The sequence below is a fragment of the Protopterus annectens genome, chromosome 11.part0 (assembly GCF_019279795.1).
Source record: "Protopterus annectens isolate FY-2018-M chromosome 11.part0, PAN1.0, whole genome shotgun sequence".
NCBI classification, from domain to species: Eukaryota; Metazoa; Chordata; order Ceratodontiformes; family Protopteridae; genus Protopterus; species Protopterus annectens.
Window position 1 is genome coordinate 1,444,700,412 of NC_056745.1, and position 21,194 is coordinate 1,444,721,605.

The 21,194-nt window shown below is 39.7% G+C and overlaps 1 protein-coding gene across 1 annotated transcript in view; it reads left to right on the plus strand.

Moving 5' to 3' along the window:
- Positions 1-21,194, plus strand: part of CPED1 (cadherin like and PC-esterase domain containing 1) — a 2,422,552-nt gene that overhangs the window by 917,881 nt on the left and 1,483,477 nt on the right. Inside the window, exon 14 of the mRNA XM_044087326.1 lies at positions 5,648-5,677. Coding sequence (XP_043943261.1) covers positions 5,648-5,677 — 30 coding nt within the window. The remainder of the gene's footprint in view (positions 1-5,647; positions 5,678-21,194) is intronic.

Sequence of the window (21,194 nt, forward strand, 5' to 3'; positions counted from 1 at the left end):
ATATATATATATATATATATATATATATATATATATATATATATATATATATATATATATATATATATATATGTATATATATATTATATATATATATACATATATATATATATATATATATATATATATATATATAGATATATTTGATTGGTATTTCTTATCCCTCTCAAGCCCAGACCAGAGTCTTCAGATCCCATACATTCAGTTTGTTGCGGGAGACTGGATTTGACAGCTATCCCTGCTGCTCACGAAGGCTGAATCTCAACTAGTTAAAAGGTTATTGTGGTTTATTAGGGCCTGCCTTACTCACTGAATACAGTGAGCTGAGGACCTACCTTACTCACTGAAAACACTAAGCTGAGGACCTGCCTTACTCACTGAATACACCCAGCTGAGGGCCTGCCTTACTCACTGAATACACCCAGCTGAGGGCCTGCCTTACTCACTGAATACATCCAGCTGAGGGCCTGCCTTACTCACTGAATACATTCAGCTGAGGGCCCACCTTACTCACTGAATACACCCAGCTGAGGTCCCGCCTTACTTACTGAATACACCTAGCTGAGGGCCTAACTTACTCACTGAATACACACAGGTGAGGGCCTGCCTTACTCACTGAATACACTCAGCTGACGGCCCATTTTACCCTCTGAATACACCCAGCTGAGGGCCCGCCTTACTCACTGAATACACCCAGCTGAGGGCCTGCCTTACTCACTGAATACATCCAGCTGAGGGCCCACCTTACTCACTGAATACACCCAGCTGAGGTCCCGCCTTACTTACTGAATACACCCAGCTGAGGGCCTAACTTACTCACTGAATACACACAGGTGAGGGCCTGCCTTACTCACTGAATACACTCAGCTGACGGCCTGTCTTACCCTCTGAATACACCCAGCTGAGGGCCCGCCTTACTCACTGAATACACCCAGCAGAGGGCCTGCCTTACTCACTGAATACACTCAGCTGAGGGCCCGCCTTACTCACTGAATACACCCAGCTGAGGGCTTACCTTACTCATTGAATACACCCAGCTGTTGTTATTGTGGAGGACGTGCAAGAAAACTGAGAATGTATACACCCCACTTCCACAGAACAGGCACTTGTACACATTTATCCTGTGTTAAACAGGGAAACTAGGGCAATATAATGCACACCAGCCCTGAGGGAGGCAGACTGGCAAAGCCCCTTCATCCCTGTCCCTACCATCATGACTCCAGCAGTCACCCAAGCTACTAACTGAACTTAGGTTACCTGGGTCACAGTCAGGACTTTATTCCAATATGCCACTGGACTGGATAACTGATTTCACACTTACAGTTATCCTGGTTGCTACATTCAGCACTGTGGATGCATAACACTTTGGGGTACTTGTGCTGAACAGAATTGTAGTTTTACCTCTGTATACACATTTGGGTTGTCTTGTGTGTTTCCTGCCATTCGGTGAACTCACATGTATTTTAATGCAGCGAGACATAAGTTTGCTTTTCTCTCTCTACATTCTGTACTCTTTCCTGTGCTTACACTTGTGCTGGACCAGTCCTGTTTCCATTTGCTTTGCTCAGTGAAATGACTGCACACCAATATCTGTATGCTCTCTGATGCTCTGCTTACCTGATAACAGACCAGTCTCTATGAACAATTGCCTGTTTTATATTGTACTTGCCACAGTCTCCAAATTATAGTGTTACACGTGCTTGTAAACTGTGTCTTAATGTTGCTGTAGCATGGAAATATTCATTGGTGCTATAGCTCCTATATAGTTTTGTTTCTTGTAAATGTAGAAATCTACTGATTCTGAGACAGCCTAATTTCTGGTGTTCCCATGTAGCTGTCTTTTGTCTATATGCCAGTGTCTACTTTTTGTGATATATGCTGGATTGCACACCTTACATATCAAGTAGCTTTATGTGGCCGTGCTTTAAAGGTGGTCTCTTGTGCCATGTTAGACACTGGTGTTGGTCAGCATGTTAGGATAGTCCAAGTTTCCATATTTTGAGACCTGCAACCAGTGTTTTGCTCTTCTTACCTCGGCTCTGGCTGTGTTGTCCTTGAGCTTTGTGTCCACCAATATGGAATCCATATCTTAAATGCTGCCTTGCTTATGTTCTTCTGCTTTTGATGCCAGGTCCTGTTTGATTATATGGGGGTAGGGGTGGACTGCATATGTGTTTGGGAACATTGAGTTCAGCTTATGCTTGCTTCCTTTGAACATTGCCCTTTTATTGGTTGCATGCCCCATTATGCTATCCTCTAGGCTGATAAGTGCACATAGTTGCTTCTCTTCTACACACTGTCATTGTGTTCATTCATGACCCACATTATTCTTTAACTCATGTTTGCATATGTTGCTGATGTCGCCCAACAGTATATTGCATTGGCCAGCTTACCTGATTGTGTTATTATGTCTGTATGGGGGCGCACAGCAGTGTAGTTGTACTGGGTTTTATTTTCATGCTTTGAGTCTTACTATGTTGCCCTTTTATTGAACATTAATATTGTCTGAATGTGGTTAGGTGCCGTAGTATATTGGCATAAGGTCACTGAAGTTGCAGCAGCCTAAATGTAACATTGCAGTTTTACGTTTCATTAATCCTTACTTCTGACTTCAATTTACAGACCCAGGTAACTACAGACCCATAAGTCTGAATAGTCTCATATGTAAAGAATTATCATGGATATTATAAATAAAGACATAGGAAGCCTACTCAACCTGGTGGACTTTTTCCAAGAAAGTCACTAAATTTATGGATAAGGGCAAAATGGTACACACTGCCTATCGTGACCTGGCCATGACATTAAACACTATTCCACATTTGCGCTTTGTCAACAAACTCACAAAACTAGCAGCAAACCTCCATGTCACCTGTTGGATAACAAACTAGCTCACAGATAGGACACAGGAAATCAGGATAGGGGACTCTACCTCCGCAAAAAGGTTAGTCACTAGTGGAGTTCCTCAGAACTTGGTGCTGCAGTCACTCCTTTTTGGCAGCTAATTTTCAGAAATCAATGATAACATCCAAGGCCTATGTTTGACCAAGGTTTTGGACAACTGCAAGCTTGATGCAATCTTAGAATGCCCCAAGGACACTAACATCCTCCAAGAGGGTTTGCTGCAAACTAATATATGGTATCAGAACCATGGTCTAAAACTGAATGCCAAAAAAATTTATAACAGTATCCTTTGAAATGTTGCCCAGCCTGGGGAATTCCACAAAGACAAAACACCCCAGTAGTTATGGACCTGGAAAGATATGTGAACAGTAACTTGTCCCTTGATAATCTTGTGTCTATTATTGTAAGGAAACCATTCTATGTTGCACAATGTATAAGCATATGTATGGCAACTAGGTCCAAGGAAGTCTTTGTCCCACTGTACTCAGCTCACATTAGGCAATCACTGACTACAGTGGTTCTTTCAGTATGTACCTGACCAAGCATATGCAACAACTGGAATTCCCACAGGGGTTCCTCACAAAAGGAATGTCAGGTGCTAACCACTTGGAATATGTAGACCTGCTTCCAAGCCTTATCTTTATACTCATTGTCCAACAGATTACTGTGAGACGATCTTTGCCTGTCTTACAAGGCGTCATCTCATCAACTTCTGATGGACTTTCTACTCATCTGCAAGTCTAACATTATTAGAAATACTAGACCAAAGGGCTTAAACCTCATTTGAACACAAATTAAATATGTTGGAGAGACAGGTATATGTCTCAGAGACTAGTCTTAATGAAGACCAGGCTTCCTATCAATGTAAAGCAGACATCATGCCTGACCCTATTCAAACACAATTTTGACCAATGGATGAGGAGCTGGAAATTTATTCCTGGACTGGCACCTATGCCCCTCATGGACACAGGCAGCTTATAAATGCTCTGTGACCTAAATTCATCTAGATGCCCTGAGGCAATTTATAATATGATTTACAAACAGATAACATGGCTAGACTTAAAAATGCCTAGTAATCACCTATGTTGTTGTTGTGTCTTTCGGCTTTTCACGGTTAGGGGTCGCCACAGCGGAACTCCGGTCCGCTAATGATTGGCAGTAGATTTTCACGAACACCGAGGTGCCAGCTCGACGTTCAACCTTCATGAAAGTATAATACTTTAACATTTATGTAATTGCTGATCTTCCCCTGAGGGTCACTGTATTGATAAATTATAACAGCTGGGTTTATCCACCTTATATACTTTTCTTTTCAAACCACAGATTTCATTATGTATGGTTATATTTCTCTGAAGGCCTATGCAATTTGACATAAGGGTCCCTTAAATGGCTTCACTAAAAATTTTGTACCAAAATTTCATGCAGGTGAAATCTTATGAACCTGAAAACCAATTATTAAATATGTGAAGGAACTATTTAACATTAAAGTACACTAAACATATAATTATCAAGCATAAACTTCTAAATGTAAAATTCAGACTGCATTGTAGAGATATTGCCATATACCAGGGGACTATAAGACACTGTACCTTTTTGCTATTACCTTGCAGCACCTTTGGGCATGCAATAATGTGTGTACTACACAAATCCTAAGTGCCTCACTGCACACATATAAATGCAAACAGAATAAAAACCTCCCCTCACCTCCCAACTTCTGCTGTCATCTTTTGAATGAATGCTACCTGATATATTTATTAACTAAGCATGTGGTATGGGAGATAGTGATGAAGACGAATATGTTACAGAGAAATCAAAACACTGTTTACAAACCTAGTTCTACAGGCACTGAGGAACAAACTACCAGAATATGCAGCCATTTTAGGTCTGTCAGAGCCAAGAAGAGGAGGCAGAAGGCTGTAGCTGTAGCAGGGTTCTTGGAGAGATCCGTCAGAACAAGCTCCAAATAAACTCTAATATAAAATAAGCAACTGGTCAAATAAGTCTCAAAGGGAATACTTTGTTAAACAATCATCATACCCCTGGCATCTTGTCTCAGCGCCTTCTAGGAGGAAAAAGTTTATTCAATGGCAAGACCACAGTTTAAATGGAACTGAACATCCAATTAAGGTCAGCAACAAATTAGTTAATTAAATACAGTCATGTCATGTAAAAAAAATATTCGCTGAATGCCCTGTATGAAAAGCAATACACTAATGTAAGAGCTGTTATGATAACCATTTGAAAAGTAAAACCAAGTCATAATAGATGTCATACTATGTCATTTTGCAGTAGATGAAATGATAAAACAACACTCATCCTTTGTACAATGCAGGGGCATTTGTGTTGGATGGAAGATCATGACGCAGTCAAAAGAGTATTTTTTTAATTTCTGTCACTAGTTGTCCTTTAATTATTCATCAGTATGCTAGAGCAATAGTAGGGCTGCCCCCTTAGTAGACTGTGGAAGAAAGACAGACTTTTGGCTTTGGCAGCTATAAAGTTTTTTCTAAATGTGCAACAAAAAAGTTGGTGGAAGGTGAATGCAGATTTCCTGGATCATGCACTTCTGGTTTCTTGTACTTTATTTTGTAGAATACATTGAAATGAAATTTCTAGTAAATTGTTGTTGTTGTTGTTAATGCATGTTAATTAAACCAGAGTAAAATACAGACTCAAAAGGTTTAATAACCTGTAGTAACAGGTATTGGTTATTTTCAAACTATCTTTTGTTGTTCATGTTTTCCAGGTCTCCTGAATGAAAGACATTGCAGTTATGGTAAGTCTGAAGTTCTTATAATGGTAATTTAATCTTCTTCTTCTTTTCCCAGTTAGAGGTCGCCACAGAGGATCACCTGTCCGTTCAGGATTGGCAGTGGAGTTTTACGGTGTTGAGTTGCCAACCCAGTGCCCAACCTTCCACAGAAGGCACACACATGCACACACTCACACCTAGGGCCAATTTAGAGTGTTCAATCCACCTACAGCATGTCTTTGGGATGTGGGAGGAAACCGGAGCACCTGGCGGAAACCCACATGACCACAGGGAGGACATGCAGACTCAAGCACAGAAGGCACCACAGCTGAGGATTGAATCGAGAACCTCTTGCTGTGAGATGGCAACTCTAACTGCTGAACCACCATGGCCGCCCATAATGGTAATTTAATCTGATTATTTTAAATATGAAAACTAGAGAACATAGATCACTCTCCAGATCTGTTATACAAAAAAAGGCTCAGGGAGAAAAAGATGCCACTAGTAGAAGTGGGGTGCTTGCATAAAAAGGTAAATGGTGGAGAAATAAAATGGGGGAAAAAGATAATATATAGAGTGGACCCTGTACGATGCATTGGTAACCATCTGGATAGCAAAGTCATTACGTATGCATGTACTCTTGGACTTAGTGGGGTTATTACAGTTATAAAATAAACAAAGTATAAGGACCATCAGGTAATGCTCCATGGTCTTGTGCTATGTAGGAAGAAGAAAAAGTGAACTGTTATGGACACGCCACTGTTTATAACCATCAGATGTTTGACAAGACTGTATAAATTGTAAAGGAGATTAAAAATTATGACTAGATAAAGAGGGATGGCCGAGATTTGGGGCGTAAGGATGGAGGTGGTCAAAATACAGCCCTGGTGGCTGGTTTTGATATGAAGAGAAAAAAAACACTGTACATGGGGACTTTAGTCTTTTTAAACAGAATGGTGGTAGGTCGTAAAGATGCATATGAGAACTACAGAATCACTGACTGAAGACAAGCTCAAGAAAGCAAACATGTTTATAATGGGTAGGAATGCTCTTGATTTGGAGCAAACCAGTACTGAAGAAACATGTTTATAATGGGTAGGAATGCTCTTGATTTGGAGCAAACCAATACTGAAGAAAAGGAGCTGGATTTGAGGGAGCATTCCTGAAGCCAGAATGCAAAAAGTACCAGGATGATTGGTTGGCCCTACAGGAATGCTATCTTCAGTCTATTGAGAAACCTAATTGGAAGTAACATTTGAAGATGAGAAAACTGTCAGCAATTTTATTTATTTATTTTTGCTTTACCCCCCCCCCCCCCACAACTATCTGGCTGATACTCAGTTTATCCATTTATTCCCTCTGGAGGAAGAGCCCCAGATGTGCAGCTTAGCTCTAGATAATGCAGCAAAAGTAAAGGAGTTTACTAATCACCAAACACAGCTCAGTTAGCAGTATATACAAGAGAAATATGCATGGGGGCACTTTTTATTTTTGAGCAGAACTGCACTGTAGTGAGCTGTGTTGCATGTCTTACTGCAGCTCTAGTCTGGACTGTATACTGTGGCAGTACTGCACACTAAGATATTTATTTATTTAATTTGTCATTTGTTAATCGGGTTAGTCTGGCTGGGCAGGTGCCCTTTTTCAGCAGAGACCCGAGGAGAAAAGCTCCAGGTACATTGTTTACAGTTGGATACAAAACAAGCTCACAGTTGCAATAGTGTTTACAGTTAGATACAAAAATTATTTACAGTTGCATATAAGGTCGAAAATACAGATATACATTATTTACAGTTGCATATAAAAATTGAAAAAATACAGATTAGTGAAATTCGTAAGGTAGGTTTATATGATGAGTTGAATGTTTTATTTAGAGGGAAAAGTGTAAATGAGTTCAGGCTGGTAGGGAGAAGAAAAAAATAAACGATTAAAGGTGAAAGTCAAGAGTGGGTAGAGGGTATAGCAGGTCCTAGTAAGCATTAAGTAGTTGTTGAGAAACAGGAAGTATAGGTTAGAATGTAAGTTGTGGTAAGCTTACAAGCAGGGGGGGGGGGGATCAAGCTGGGTCTTTATAGGGGCAGGCCCATGAATTTTGCAGGTAGTTCTTTAGGGCTATTTTGAAATGAAGAGTTTTGGAGAGATGTAATGGGGATAGGGAGCTTGTTGCAAGCTGTGGAGTCTGCATTACTATAAAGACTTTTACCTATTGTTTTATTAGGTTTGAAGATTTGGAGTAGGTGTTGTTCAGAGCTATGAAGTTCCCAGTTAGGGACATATGGGGAGAAGAGAGTAATTACTGAGGGACAAGCTTGGGGATGTAGCAGGATAGATTGTGTCATATTAAGCTGGGGTAGAAGGAGTTGGTTATGGAACTCTGGCCAATTTAGGTTTTGTAGTGAGACGCAGTGGTGCGAGTGGTAGGGGAGATTTGTGGCAAATCTGGTGATTTTATTATAGGTTAGTTCAAGGTTATGTAATATATTTTTTGGAGGTTGGTAAAAATAGGGCAGCATAAAGTAATGTTGGAAGAAGGTAGGCTTGGGCAAGGGAGGTTTTAGATTCCTGTGTAAGAAATGTTTTATTTCTGTATAATAGTCCAAGTTTCTGATGGGTCTTTTTGATGCAGCTGTTGATGTGGATGCCAAAATTTAGTTCATCATCGATTTCTACACCGAGAAGTTTGGTGTGAGACTCTGCCAAAATAACTGTACTGTTTAGGGAAGAGATAGAGAAGGAGGTTTTGAGATGTTGGAGAGGTTTGGGAAGGAAAAGAAGTTGAATTTTATTAGGGTTAAGTAGGAGTTGGTTAGTGGTGAGCCATCTTTTGACAGAGAGAAGTGTGTCTTGTGTGAGGGTATGTAGGTGAGTTAGGTTGTCAGAGGTAGAGATGATTGTAGAGTTGTCTGCATATTGAATAAGTTTAGAGTAAGGACAGGATTGGAAGAGATCATTAGTAAAAATGTTGAATTGTAAGGGGCCTAAGATAGAGCCTTGAGGGACTCCAGTTAGAACGGGAAGGAAAGGTGAGGTAGCTGACAATCATTTGATAGACTGAGTTCTGTTAGATAGCTAAGAGGAGAACCAGTTAAGGGTACAGTAAGACAGGTTGAGGGGAAAAAAGCTTGGAGAGCAAGAGGTTATGTGAAACAGTGTCAAAAGCCTTAGAGAGGTCCAGGATGAGGGAAGATACTAGTTTGTTGTTGTTGACAGAGTTCGAGGTGGAGGTGGTGAAGAACAGTAGCGTGGTAAATGTGCTATGGTGAGGGCGGAAGCCATGATGAGTAGGCAGCAGGAGATTTGCATCAGTTATATGTGCCAGGAGTTGTTTGTGAATACACTCTTTTAAGATTTTTTAGAGAGGCGATAGGATAACGATAGGTCTGAAATTTGAGGGGTCATTGGAGTTGCCTCCTTTGTGTAAAAGGAATAATGTATGCTTTTTTTCCATATTTGTGGGACTAGGTTTTCCTGGATAGATCAGTTAATAAGTATGGAGACTGGATAGGTTATAGAGAAGGCTGCTATTTTGAGGTATGGGGGGCAGGTTGTCTGCTGAAGGGGAGCAGGGTTTAAGTTTTGAGAGTAAGGATTTAATAACAGTTGTGGGTATAGGTTTGATGGCAAAGGTGGAGTGGATGGAGGGAAGGAGGAGAGTGTTAGGAATACAATTTGTATTAGATTTGACTAGTTTTTGTATGCAGTCTATAAATAAGGAGTTGAGGGATGTAGCAGTTTCTAGAGGTATATATTTTGGGAAGGGGTTAGAAGGGGAAGGGTTACCAGGGTATAAAACCTTGTTAATGGTATTCCAGAATTTCTTCAGGTTGGAGTGGGGTTTTGTTTGAGGATTCAAGTAAAATTTCTTTTTATCTAGGGTGGTATGTTTCTTTGTTCAGTTATGAAATTCTGTATAGAGTTGAAGGCTGGAGGGTTTTTTGCATGTTTCAGGTTTTCCATGCAGAGTCTCTTTTCTGCTTGACAGAGAGAGTGGCTTTACTAATCCAAGGTGCAAAGTTTGATTTAGCTCTTACCTTTCTAGTAGGAGCTAGGGAGTTAAGGGTGTTAAGGAAGATGTTGTTAAATGTGAGAACAGCTTCTTCAAGGGGAGTTGTTGGAGAGGGGACCAATTTACAGAACAGAGTGCCTGATTAAATAAATCAGGGCTAAAATTATATGTTATGGCAGTCTCTGTATAGGTGAGTTGTAGATGGTTGGCATAGGTGACGACTTATAGAGATGGGATGATGATCACTTAGTGTGTCAGGCAATATAGAGGGGTTATGATAATGGTCAGGGTGGGAGGTAAGTATCCAGTCTAGAGTGGTACTAGTATTGGAGTGTTGATTAAATTGAGGTGGAGTAGTGATCATTTGGGTGAAGCCATATAGGCAGATACTAATATTAAGGGCTTGGATAGTGAGATAGTTCCAGTCGATGTTGACATCACCAATAATGATGGTTTCGTAGGAAATAGTTTGGGAGATCCAGGATAGAAATAGTTCTAGTGTAGGGATATTGTTACCAGCTGGTATGTAGATAGTGGTGATGGCAATCTTTTTGTGATTATTTAGGTTAAGGTTAATGTGTGTATCTGATGAGTATCTGAGTATCTGAGCTGGGTGGAAGCTAGGGAGGGAGAATGGTAGAGGATGGAGAGCGAGGTTTTCTGAGTAGATGATAGCTACCCCTCCACCTTTTTTAGAAGGCCTGTCTTGGTGGAAGATAGGCCTTCTGGCTAAAATGGAAATCAATCAGCTCTTTCGCCTTTGCTGCCTGTACAATAGCACATTATGACTGATCAATACAGTCAATAATTTTGAACATAGTAGCAGAAGCATAGCTAGGATGTGGCAAAGTGTTAGGGGGCACAACGGGCTGATCCCAATCATTCGGAAATCAGTGCCAGTATTACACTTATACAGCAGTTTTCTATAGTTTAAAAGTACAGTTTGTTTTTTCCATTCTTATGTCAGAGGAGTGTATATGTTTGAAGAACAGACCCGACTTAAATAAGGAACACTAGATCAGGAACTGACCTTTATTTAGTTACCTTTCCCCCTCCTCCTCAATTTAAACTGAAAGGAGCATAAGCCTGGGGGACAGCACTGGGTACTAAAATAGCTAGCTGCACCTCCGCAGAACAGAATGATAAAATTAAAGACAAACTTAGTGAGTGTAACACTAAGCCATATATTCCTGGAGCAAATAGATACGCTTGTTTATATTTCAAGTGACCTGGAACAGACTTGTGAGACTTTTTTTTTTTTTTGGCATTGTGCAGTTTTTTTTTTTTTATTTGCACTTTGACAGCTTTACTGCTTTGTGTTTCCTGAAACAATGTGAAACATCCTTTTATGGCATTTTATAGTTGCAACAAGAAATGGCATTATAGTTGCTGGTTAAATGAACTATCTGTATTGTCAGTAATCAAAGAATGTTTAAGCGTTATATTTTATCCTGGGTTTTTAGCAGAATTCATGCTTTTTGATGGAGGCAATGTCTTACTGTATACATTTTAGTTATATGAAGAAGTCTGTGTCAATGCAATGGGCCATTATGTTAATATTTAGGATTAAAGATACATGTATGTTTCATGTTGTAGAATACTAAGAAAGCAGTTGCCATGATGAAATGTGGCCTGAATCAGGAAGTTTAGTGTTGCCAGATTATCTCCCAGTGGACATTTTATTATGCATTTAAATACTCCATTATTCCATCCAATAGATCTGCCTTATTCTGTATGTTTTCCCACAGCTATCTCACTTTTTGGCTTCCATTAAAGAATGGAGTGATATAATAGTATATTCTTTATAATTAGTGTGACACCTATGCACTGGCTCAATAATCAAGGAGCCTCAGTCCTCACCACTAACACCAGTGAGGGGCGTCCACATTGGGAAGGATAACAAGTACACACACAGTAAAGTACAATTTAACACCAGTGAGGGGCGTCCACATTGGGAAGGATAACAAGTACACACACAGTAAAGTACAATTTAACACCAGTGAGGGGCGTCCACATTGGGAAGGATAACAAGTACACACACAGTAAAGTACAATTTAACACCAGTGAGGGGCGTGCACATTGGGAAGGATAACAAGTACAGACACAGTAAAGTACAATTTAACACCAGTGAGGTGCACATTGGGAAGGATAACAAGTACACACACAGTAAAGTACAATTTAACACCAGTGAGGGGCATGCACAATGGGAAGGATAATAAGTACACACACAGTAAAGTACAATACACCAGTGAGGGGCATCCACATTGGGAAGGATAACAAGTACAGACACAGTAAAGTACAATTTAACACCAGTGAGGGGCGTGCACATTGGGAAGGATAACAAGTACAGACACAGTAAAGTACAATTTAACACCAGTGAGGGGCGTGCACATTGGGAAGGATAACAAGTACACACACAGTAAAGTACAATTTAACACCAGTGAGGGGCGTGCACATTGGGAAGGATAACATGTACACACACAGTAAAGTACAATTTAACACTAGTGAGGGGCGTGCACATTGGGAAGGATAACAAGTACACACACAGTAAAGTACAATTTAACACCAGTGAGGGGCATCCACATTGGGAAGGATAACAAGTACACACACAGTAAAGTACAATTTAACACCAGTGAGGGGCGTGCACATTGGGAAGGATAACAAGTACACACACAGTAAAGTACAATTTAACACCAGTGAGGGGCGCGAACATTGGGAAGGTTAACAAGTATACACACAGTAAAGTGCAATTTAACACCAGTGTGGGCGTGCACATTGGGAAGGATAACAAGTACACACACAGTAAAGTACAATTTAACACCAGTGAGGGGCGTGCACATTGGGAAGGATAACAAGTACACACACAGTAAAGTACAATTTAACACCAGTGAGGGGCGTGCACATTGGGAAGGATAACAAGTACACACACAGTAAAGTACAATTTAACACCAGTGACGGGCGTGCACATTGGGAAGGATAACAAGTACACACACAGTAAAGTACAATTTAACACCTGTGAAGGGCGTCCACATTGGGAAGGATAACAAGTACACACACAGGAAAAGTACAATTTAACACCAGTGAGGGGCGTGCACATTGGGAAGGTTAAAAAGTACTTACACAGTAAAGTACAATTTAACACCAGTGAGGGGCGTGCACATTTGGAAGGATAACAAGTACACACACAGTAAAGTACAATTTAACACCAGTGATGGGCGTGCACATTGGGAAGGATAACAAGTACACACACAGTAAAGTACAATTTAACACCAGTGAGGGGCGTGCACATTGGGAAGGATAGCAAGAACACACACAGTGAAGTACAATTTAACACCAGTGAGGGGCGTGCACATTGGGAAGGATAACAAGTACACACACAGTAAAGTACAATTTAACACCAGTGAGGGGCATGCACATTGGGAAGGATAACAAGTACACATACAGTAAAGTACAATTTAACACCAGTGAGGGGCGTGCACATTGGGAAGGATAACAAGTACACACACAGTAAAGTACAATTTAACACCAGTGAGGGGCGTGCACATTTGGAAGGATAACAAGTACACACACAGTAAAGTACAATTTAACACCAGTGAGGGGCGTGGACATTGGGAAGGATAACAAGTACACACACAGTAAAGTACAATTTAACACCAGTGAGGGGCGTGCACATTGGGAAGGATAACAAGTACACACACAGTAAAGTACAATTTAACACCAGTGAGTTGCATGCACATTGGGAAGGATAACAAGTACACACACAGTAAAGTACAATTTAACATCAGTGAGGGGTGTGCACATTGGGAAGGATAACAAGTACACACACAGTGAAGTACAATTTAACACCAGTGAGGGGCGTGCACATTGGGAAGGATAACAAGTACACACACAGTGAAGTACAATTTAACACCAGTGAGGGGGTGCACATTGGGAAGGATAACAAGTACACACACAGTAAAGTACAATTTAACACCAGTGAGGCGTGCACATTGGGAAGGATAACAAGTACACACACAGAAAAGTACAATATAACACCAGTGAGGCGTGCACATTGGGAAGGATAACAAATACACACACAGTAAAGTACAATTTAACACCAGTGAGCGGTGTGCACATTGGGAAGGATAACAAGTACACACACAGTAAAGTACAATTTAACACCAGTGAGGGGTGTGCACATTGGGAAGGATAACAAGTACACACATAGTAAAGTACAATTTAACACCAGTGAGGGGCGTGCACATTGGGAAGGATAACAAGTACACACTCAGTAAAGTACAATTTAACACCAGTGAGGGGCGTGCACATTGGGAAGGATAACAAGTACACACACAGTAAAGTACAATTTCCCTTAAGAGCACACAGAGATCACAGTCAGTCTGGGGCTGGTTTCTCCCTTTCCCTCCAGATCCCCAATAAGACTCCCTACTGGCACAGCTAGAGGGTACAGGTCTCAGCCTAGTGGTCAAGCCAAAATCTTCAGCACCCTCTCTGTCCAACCAGTGCTTCATGTCCCTGCCCAAGTAGCTGACCCACACACACTTTGAGATATGAGTTATATACAAACACACAGACACTCCTGGGGAAGGCTGGCACAGGTTCTCCAGCTATGCCCCTTCCTGCCAGGCTATAAGGTAGTAATCCACTGCCACCAGCCACTAATATCAGCTACTAAAAAGGCCCTTACCAAAGGGTATCCAGTTTATACTGTGCAATATTATCATCCAAATAGTAAGTGGATGAACAGCAAGGCCTATTAGAGTGGCTTTGTACAGTATCACTATATACATGCAATGTACTCTAGACCTTAAATTATCTCTACACAAAACAGCCACAGTTGAAAAGTTTAAAAATATTTAATAATAAATAAAAACACAAAACAAATCTCAATTCAACACAGTGCTAGTCAAGAGTTGGGAAATCACAGGGAAATGCATAAAATAATATTGTAGAATAGTCTGACATAAATATAGAAAACAGCTAGTCTAAACTTACTATTTTCTATCTATTTCTTAAGAGATACACTAAAGTCTAAGATCCTACTTACATACAGATAGAGCAAAGCAAGTGCTGGTGAGTGCTCATTTCTGAAGACAAATGCAAAATGCTTTTCTTTCTCTCTCAGACCCCTTAAATTGATAATACATCACTGCTGACTCACTTTAGATTACATCATTCTTCTCTGGTTTTCAGGCTAACAGAAACTCAAGAGTTTTAACATTTCTTTGATCTTGCACCTGGCCAGGAAACCACAACAGTAAAAGACATTATATATGTAAAATCTAGCAATTAACGCTGGTTTCAAAGCAATAGAAGGAATTCCTCAGTCCAGACATTATGTCTCTGAGCTTTGAGATCTAACAGGCATACGATGCTTGACTTATCAGCTTCATTCCAGCAGAGTGCACTGTGGTTACATTTTTGAAGTTCAAGATTTAACACAGTTTTCTAACATTTAAGAGGACAAGTGTGTGGATTATATTCATATTCACAATAACATAGAATTATCTACAAAATTCTATCTGGCTAGGCTGGCAGCCTTCACATATCTTCACAATTAGATTAATTAAAAGGCAGCCAATATAGTTTTCATTGCTGAAGAACCTATTGTACATGTAACATGCTTTATCTTGTGGTAGACAGATGGATTATCTTAAAATAATGTTATCCTAAAGGGTACCTATCTGAAATTCTTATCAGTACTTCTGAAATTATTAGACTGTGGCAGTTTAAGAAATGTCTTGTGTGTTATGGCAATCAGTTTTACAGTTTAATACTTTAGGAAATGTTAGAGGTCTACACTACCCCCGCACCCTACCAGCACCTAGTCTGAGCAAATTAGAACCTGAATTTGGTTACGAGGTATATGTCTTTAGCTTGCGCTGAACTTAGAGATGAAACAGAATTACAATAAAGTCATAGTGTTAAATATTCCTTATGAATAACTCCCATCTGATCCAAAGAAACATTGACTTTTGTGATGTAGGCTCATTGCAGTCAGTCTACATTTTGACCAAATGTGATTCCTGAATATTTCAATGGCATTAAAGCATCACTAATAGCAGTACACTGGTGCCTTGATTATTTACAGTGTAATGTCTCTGAGACTGCTATTTCACATGTATATAAGATATTGTACTTGTGATAAACCAATGAGTGATACTGGTGTTAGGACAGAAAGAAGCTGTGGCATGTGCATGCTTCTGCTATACCAGTGCTACAAAAAATGAGTAAATAAATAAATATATAGGGAGTATAACAAAGCAAGGAGTGCTGAATTTGAGATATGAGGCTTTAAATACAAAAACTGTGTACAAATCTTATGAATCCTGAAGTATTTCTGGACATTGATGGAGCATATAAGGTATAAAATTAAAGTAGGCTGCTAACATAAAACCAAGGTCCCCTACTAAAAATAGAACATGTAGGAAATATTCAAATGCAAATTTCCTATTATTAAGTGATAACTTGGAAACATTTAAATTCCCCCAAACTCTGACTACACGGTTACCTATGTGGAATTGGTCACAGAGACTCTGTACAGTCATGTTAATAGATGCATTGAGACAGCTGTGCCCACCCAGAATAAGCACAGAACGAAGTCAGGAATATAAACATCTTGGTGGAATCATAACTTCAATAGGTTGTAAAGAAAAGGAAAAAAGTCATGATAAAATTTAGGAAGTGCAGTGCCCCTCAGGAGAAAAATTCCCTCATCAATCTAAACAAGCAAAAAATACAGTTTTCTTTAGCTATATCTGCAACCTCCTTGTTGGCACACAACAATGCGCTGACTTGCTTGTAAATGGAACCACATACACTGAACCAGAAGAAATAGCAAATCTCCTGGACAACAAATTCGGCTCTATCTTTACCCTTCTCTAGCTCCCTCCCAGATACCCTTCAGGAAATAGCATTGAATATAAACCCCAGCTATCACCAGGTAGCCAAGAATACATCTCTGTGCCCCAGTAATATCCCAGGATGCATCCTAAATAGCATGAATCATGACCTACTAGGACCACTAGAGTCTCTATTTAACCATAGCTTCCAGACAGACTTCATGCCATGGGAATGGAGAACTGCAAAGTTAATCCCTGTATATAAGGGCAAGCCATCTACAGGCCCAGGTAACAATAGACCTATAAGTCAGACTAGTCTCACAGACAAAGTCAGGGAAAGAATTATCATGAAAATTATTAACAATGACATAGGGAATCTTCCGACACTGGATCCAACCCATTTTGGTTTTGTCAAGGGCAGGTCATGCCTACTCAGCCTGGTGGGCTTCTTCAAGATGGTCACCAAACCAATGGATGAGGCCAAAATGATGCATACTGCCTACCTTGACTTGGTCAAGACATTTGATACAATACCTAATTTGGGCATTGCAGACAATTTACAGAATTAGGACTAAACCCCTGTTTCTTCCACTGTACATCTGGGTGGCTCTCAGATAGGAGCCAAGAAGTTAAGATAGGTGCCTCTACCTCCACAAAGATGTTTGTCTCTAATGGAGTCCTTCAGAAGTCTGTGCTGGGTCTTCTTCTTTTTTGGCATCTACTTCTCTGAAGTCAAGACCAATGTGAAAGACCTCTGGCTAACCAAGTTTACAGATGACTACAAACTATGTGCAGTCATAAAATCCCCTGAAGACACTAATATCCTCCAAGAAGGGATGACTCAGGCAAATAACTGATGCCAGTGAAAGAGTCTAAAACTCAATGCTAAGAAATGCATAATAGTATCCTTTGAGAAGTGGGCTACCCCTGAAAACTACCTCATTGATAACACACTACTAAGAGTATTTCCAGATATTGGGGATATGGGAACACATGTAGACAGGAACCTGGCTTTTGACCATAAATTACTAAGGTTGTAAGGAAATCATATTTTGCACAACTTATAAGCTTGGGTATTGGACCTGGATCGAAGGTACTCATTGTTCCACTGTATTCAACCCTCATCAGGCCAGTCATTGAGTACAATGCCCCCTTTGGTATGTACCTGACCAGGAACATGCATCAACTTGAGAGGCCACAGAGGTTCCTCATAAAATGAATACAAAGCATAAACAACGTGCCCTACATAGATCAGCTCAAAGTCCTGTCCCTGTACTCTATTTCCTACAGACTGTTGAGAAGTGATCTATGCCTGGCATACAGGACATCCTTGTATCCTGCTCGGATGGACCATCTGCATATCTGCAAAATAAGTAGCATCAGAACTACCTGCTCTAGGGACTTAAACCTTGCTTTTACATAATTAGGACATGTTGGAGGGACATGTAAGTCTCTTAGAGACTACCCACTATGTGGAAGAGGCTTCCCATCCATGTGAAGCACAGTTCTTCCCTACCCAATTCAAGTGAAATTTGGACCAAAGGATGGGAGATTGGAAATTCAGCCCAGTCTGGCACCTATACCCCTAATGGACAGAGGAAGCCTCTAAATGCTTAACCAACCAATCCCTAGTTTACTCATACCCCTTAAAATAATCTTAATGTTGCTAAACTTGCCAGATATATTTGGGATGTATGGCTAGTCCTAAAATGATCCCATGTTTGCCATTAGCTTAGTATATATCTATAAAACTATGAACTTAAATACAGGTAATGACCTGATAAATGTCCAGATACTTGTAGAGCAAAGACCGCGTTGTTCTGTCTTCTGATGTTAAACTCAAACTTACTAAATACATAGGTGTCCTACTAATCTCCATACACACTATAAAAAGTTTAAATGAACTGTTTGTATAAGTTATGCTATTTTATTGTTTTGTTTCGAATCTTTTCTAATCTTAGTATAGCATTTAAGTTATGAGAGAAAAAGGATTGGTCTATATGCAGTTTCTTTTGCAGTATTGCTAACAATCTGGCAAAACTAATAAAATGTGCTTGCAGTTGCTGGTGCTGATACAGTTTTAAGGAATTCATAATTAGAGAGTTATAAACTACCTGCATCAGAGGACCTACTGAATATTTATGATATACCCAGAGCTAAAGCTTAAGCAAGATTCATTTTATTGTATTGCTTGTGTGCATTAATTTTTCTAAATCATTTTGAAATGTTAGCTGTTTAGAAGAGAAAATCCTTTGTGGTAGTGTATGTAAAGGCAAGACATCTGGATGTGTGTGCTGTACTAAATCTGCTACAGATAATGAAGAACCTTATTTAACTCCTGCAGTTTGTTGCTCTAAATTCACCACTTAACCTAGGAAGGAAGCCACTTAAAAGGAAACATAAGGAAATAAAACAGCTAATAGCCCATGGGCTAAGTTTGTGTCTTTTGTTATATTACACCCAAAATATTGTGAGTTTCCAAACTCATATGAGAAGATCAACACAGCTGGGTACTTGTGTCTGCAGGCACTGCATGTTTTTTATTATACTGATGTACATTCATTTAGGTCATAGCAACCTTACTAGCTGTCTTTTGATCACTACAAAAAAGGTATGTCTAAAAGGATCACAGCTGTGTAGAAATTTGCACTTCAAAACAGTTATAAATAGCCCGAGTGTAGGTACATTTTTGGATGGTACATGCCTGTTAAGACACATTTGGTTTGTGTGGTCCACATAATGAAGGATAACTATTTGCCTTTTTCCAGATGTTTCACAAAACTCTTCCTGTTTTATAAATGCTGAACCTATTTAACAAAAAGAAAAAAAAAATGTGTGTAAGCTATGGAGAGGGGAACTGCTTATTAGCTTCATTTATTGTACTCTACTGATCAAATTAATGAAGATCGTAATCCTTTGAAAAGTTAGACATGGTCACTATGGCAACCAACAGTGGTGTCTAAGGCTCTTAAGGGCATTAGGGAGATTTTGGTGAGGTGTATTCTTCAGGAAGTGCTTGTTGGGTGCTGTACTAGATTACTGCAAGTTGGAGGGATGGACATCCCTCTTGGGGAGGAAAGTCAATGGAAACCAAACCATATAGTGGCTTCTAATCTTGCATTACCTGTTGTCTACCTTTTCAGCAAAGTTCTGATTCTTATTTGGAGAGTGAATATTTAAAATAAAATTGCAGATGTGGAAAATGACCACATAAGTGTATCAATCTATTCATTATGGAACAAAGATCACGGATCACTGCATTGCCAAAGTGAGTTTAAAACGAGCAGCAAGTGTAAATGTACAGGCTCTAATAACATCAAATGTGCTGTTTATGGAGTGCAACACTTATAGTGGTTTGGCACATTTTTGTCTTCTAACATGTAATTTGTGCGATAAATAAGGAAATAACAATCCACAGAGTATTTTGTGGGATTCTTAACTCAAATATTATACAGACTAATACGATTTCCATGTCTTCTGCTGAAGATTTTTTTATAGAAACTGTCTAATGCATAATATGAAAGTCAGACTTGAATTACAGTATGAATCAATGTCCTTTTATGTACCAAGACCAAAAACCTTTGCAATCCAATAGGAATTATCAGTTCTTTGACAGTCTGCTAGAGTGTCTCCGGAGCAGATTAAAGATACAAGTTGTTTAGACTATGTATTCCTGCAAGGCACTGGGAGTAAAGACAGGAGGCTCTGATGCTTCCTGTACTGAATATAAGACAGATGGAATGAAACTGCTGAAATCCCTGCACACTCCTACTCCAGAAGTTTACCTTAAACTAAAAAGGGAGGAAACCATATAAAAATAAAAATAAAAAAGTTTTTTAAAAATGATGGTTCATTGCATGTGTTTACTTATTTTAGTTCCAAACTTTGAGCTTCTAAGTTCATAAGTGAAAATCAACACTTCTGTGTGTTTTACTGCATAAATCATATTATGCATTATTTTTAGTCATCCTGAGTTCTGCTCAAATCCCAGAGCATCAACTGACAGATAGTCACATAGACAATGTTGAATGTCCTATGCAACAGTCAAGATATTGGCAGCAGAACATCACAAATAACCCAGATACTGGCAGAGGGACACTGACAGTAACCTCACAATAGTTATCCAGGTGGCACTGAAGGGTCTGCAAATATGTAGGTAGTTGCAGGGGATGCTGGCAAGCTGCACCTTGGTGTAGTGGATTCTGCAGCAGACTGAAGAAGCCAGACTGAAGAAGCCAGTTTTACCAGTTTGACTTTTCCAAACCTCTACTGTGTCTTTTTTCACACTTTGCCACTAAATGGAGCCATTTGATAAAATGATCACAGTGTTCGAATGGCACTTTGATGTTGTGCTTCTTTAAATGTCTTGACTTTGTGTGCTTCTTAGGACATGTACTTTGTTTGCTGCTGAAGGGATTATGCTCTATTTCTTTATGTACCTTATTTTATTATCTAATTAATTTTGTTTACGCTTCTACTTGCTGGTTGGGCAGTGTGTTTCCCCTGTGTTTCTCTTTTTTACTTTCTCCAAGTCTTTTGGGTGTCTAATACCACAACAAGAATGGACCCCATTCCTAAGTCAAAGTGTGATTAAAGTCATGAAATTAGTATTGTTTCAACCTTTGATGTTAGCCAGAAGTGCTCTTTGCAACACCTGCAATGTGTCCTGTAATGACTCCTTCTGCAATGTGTA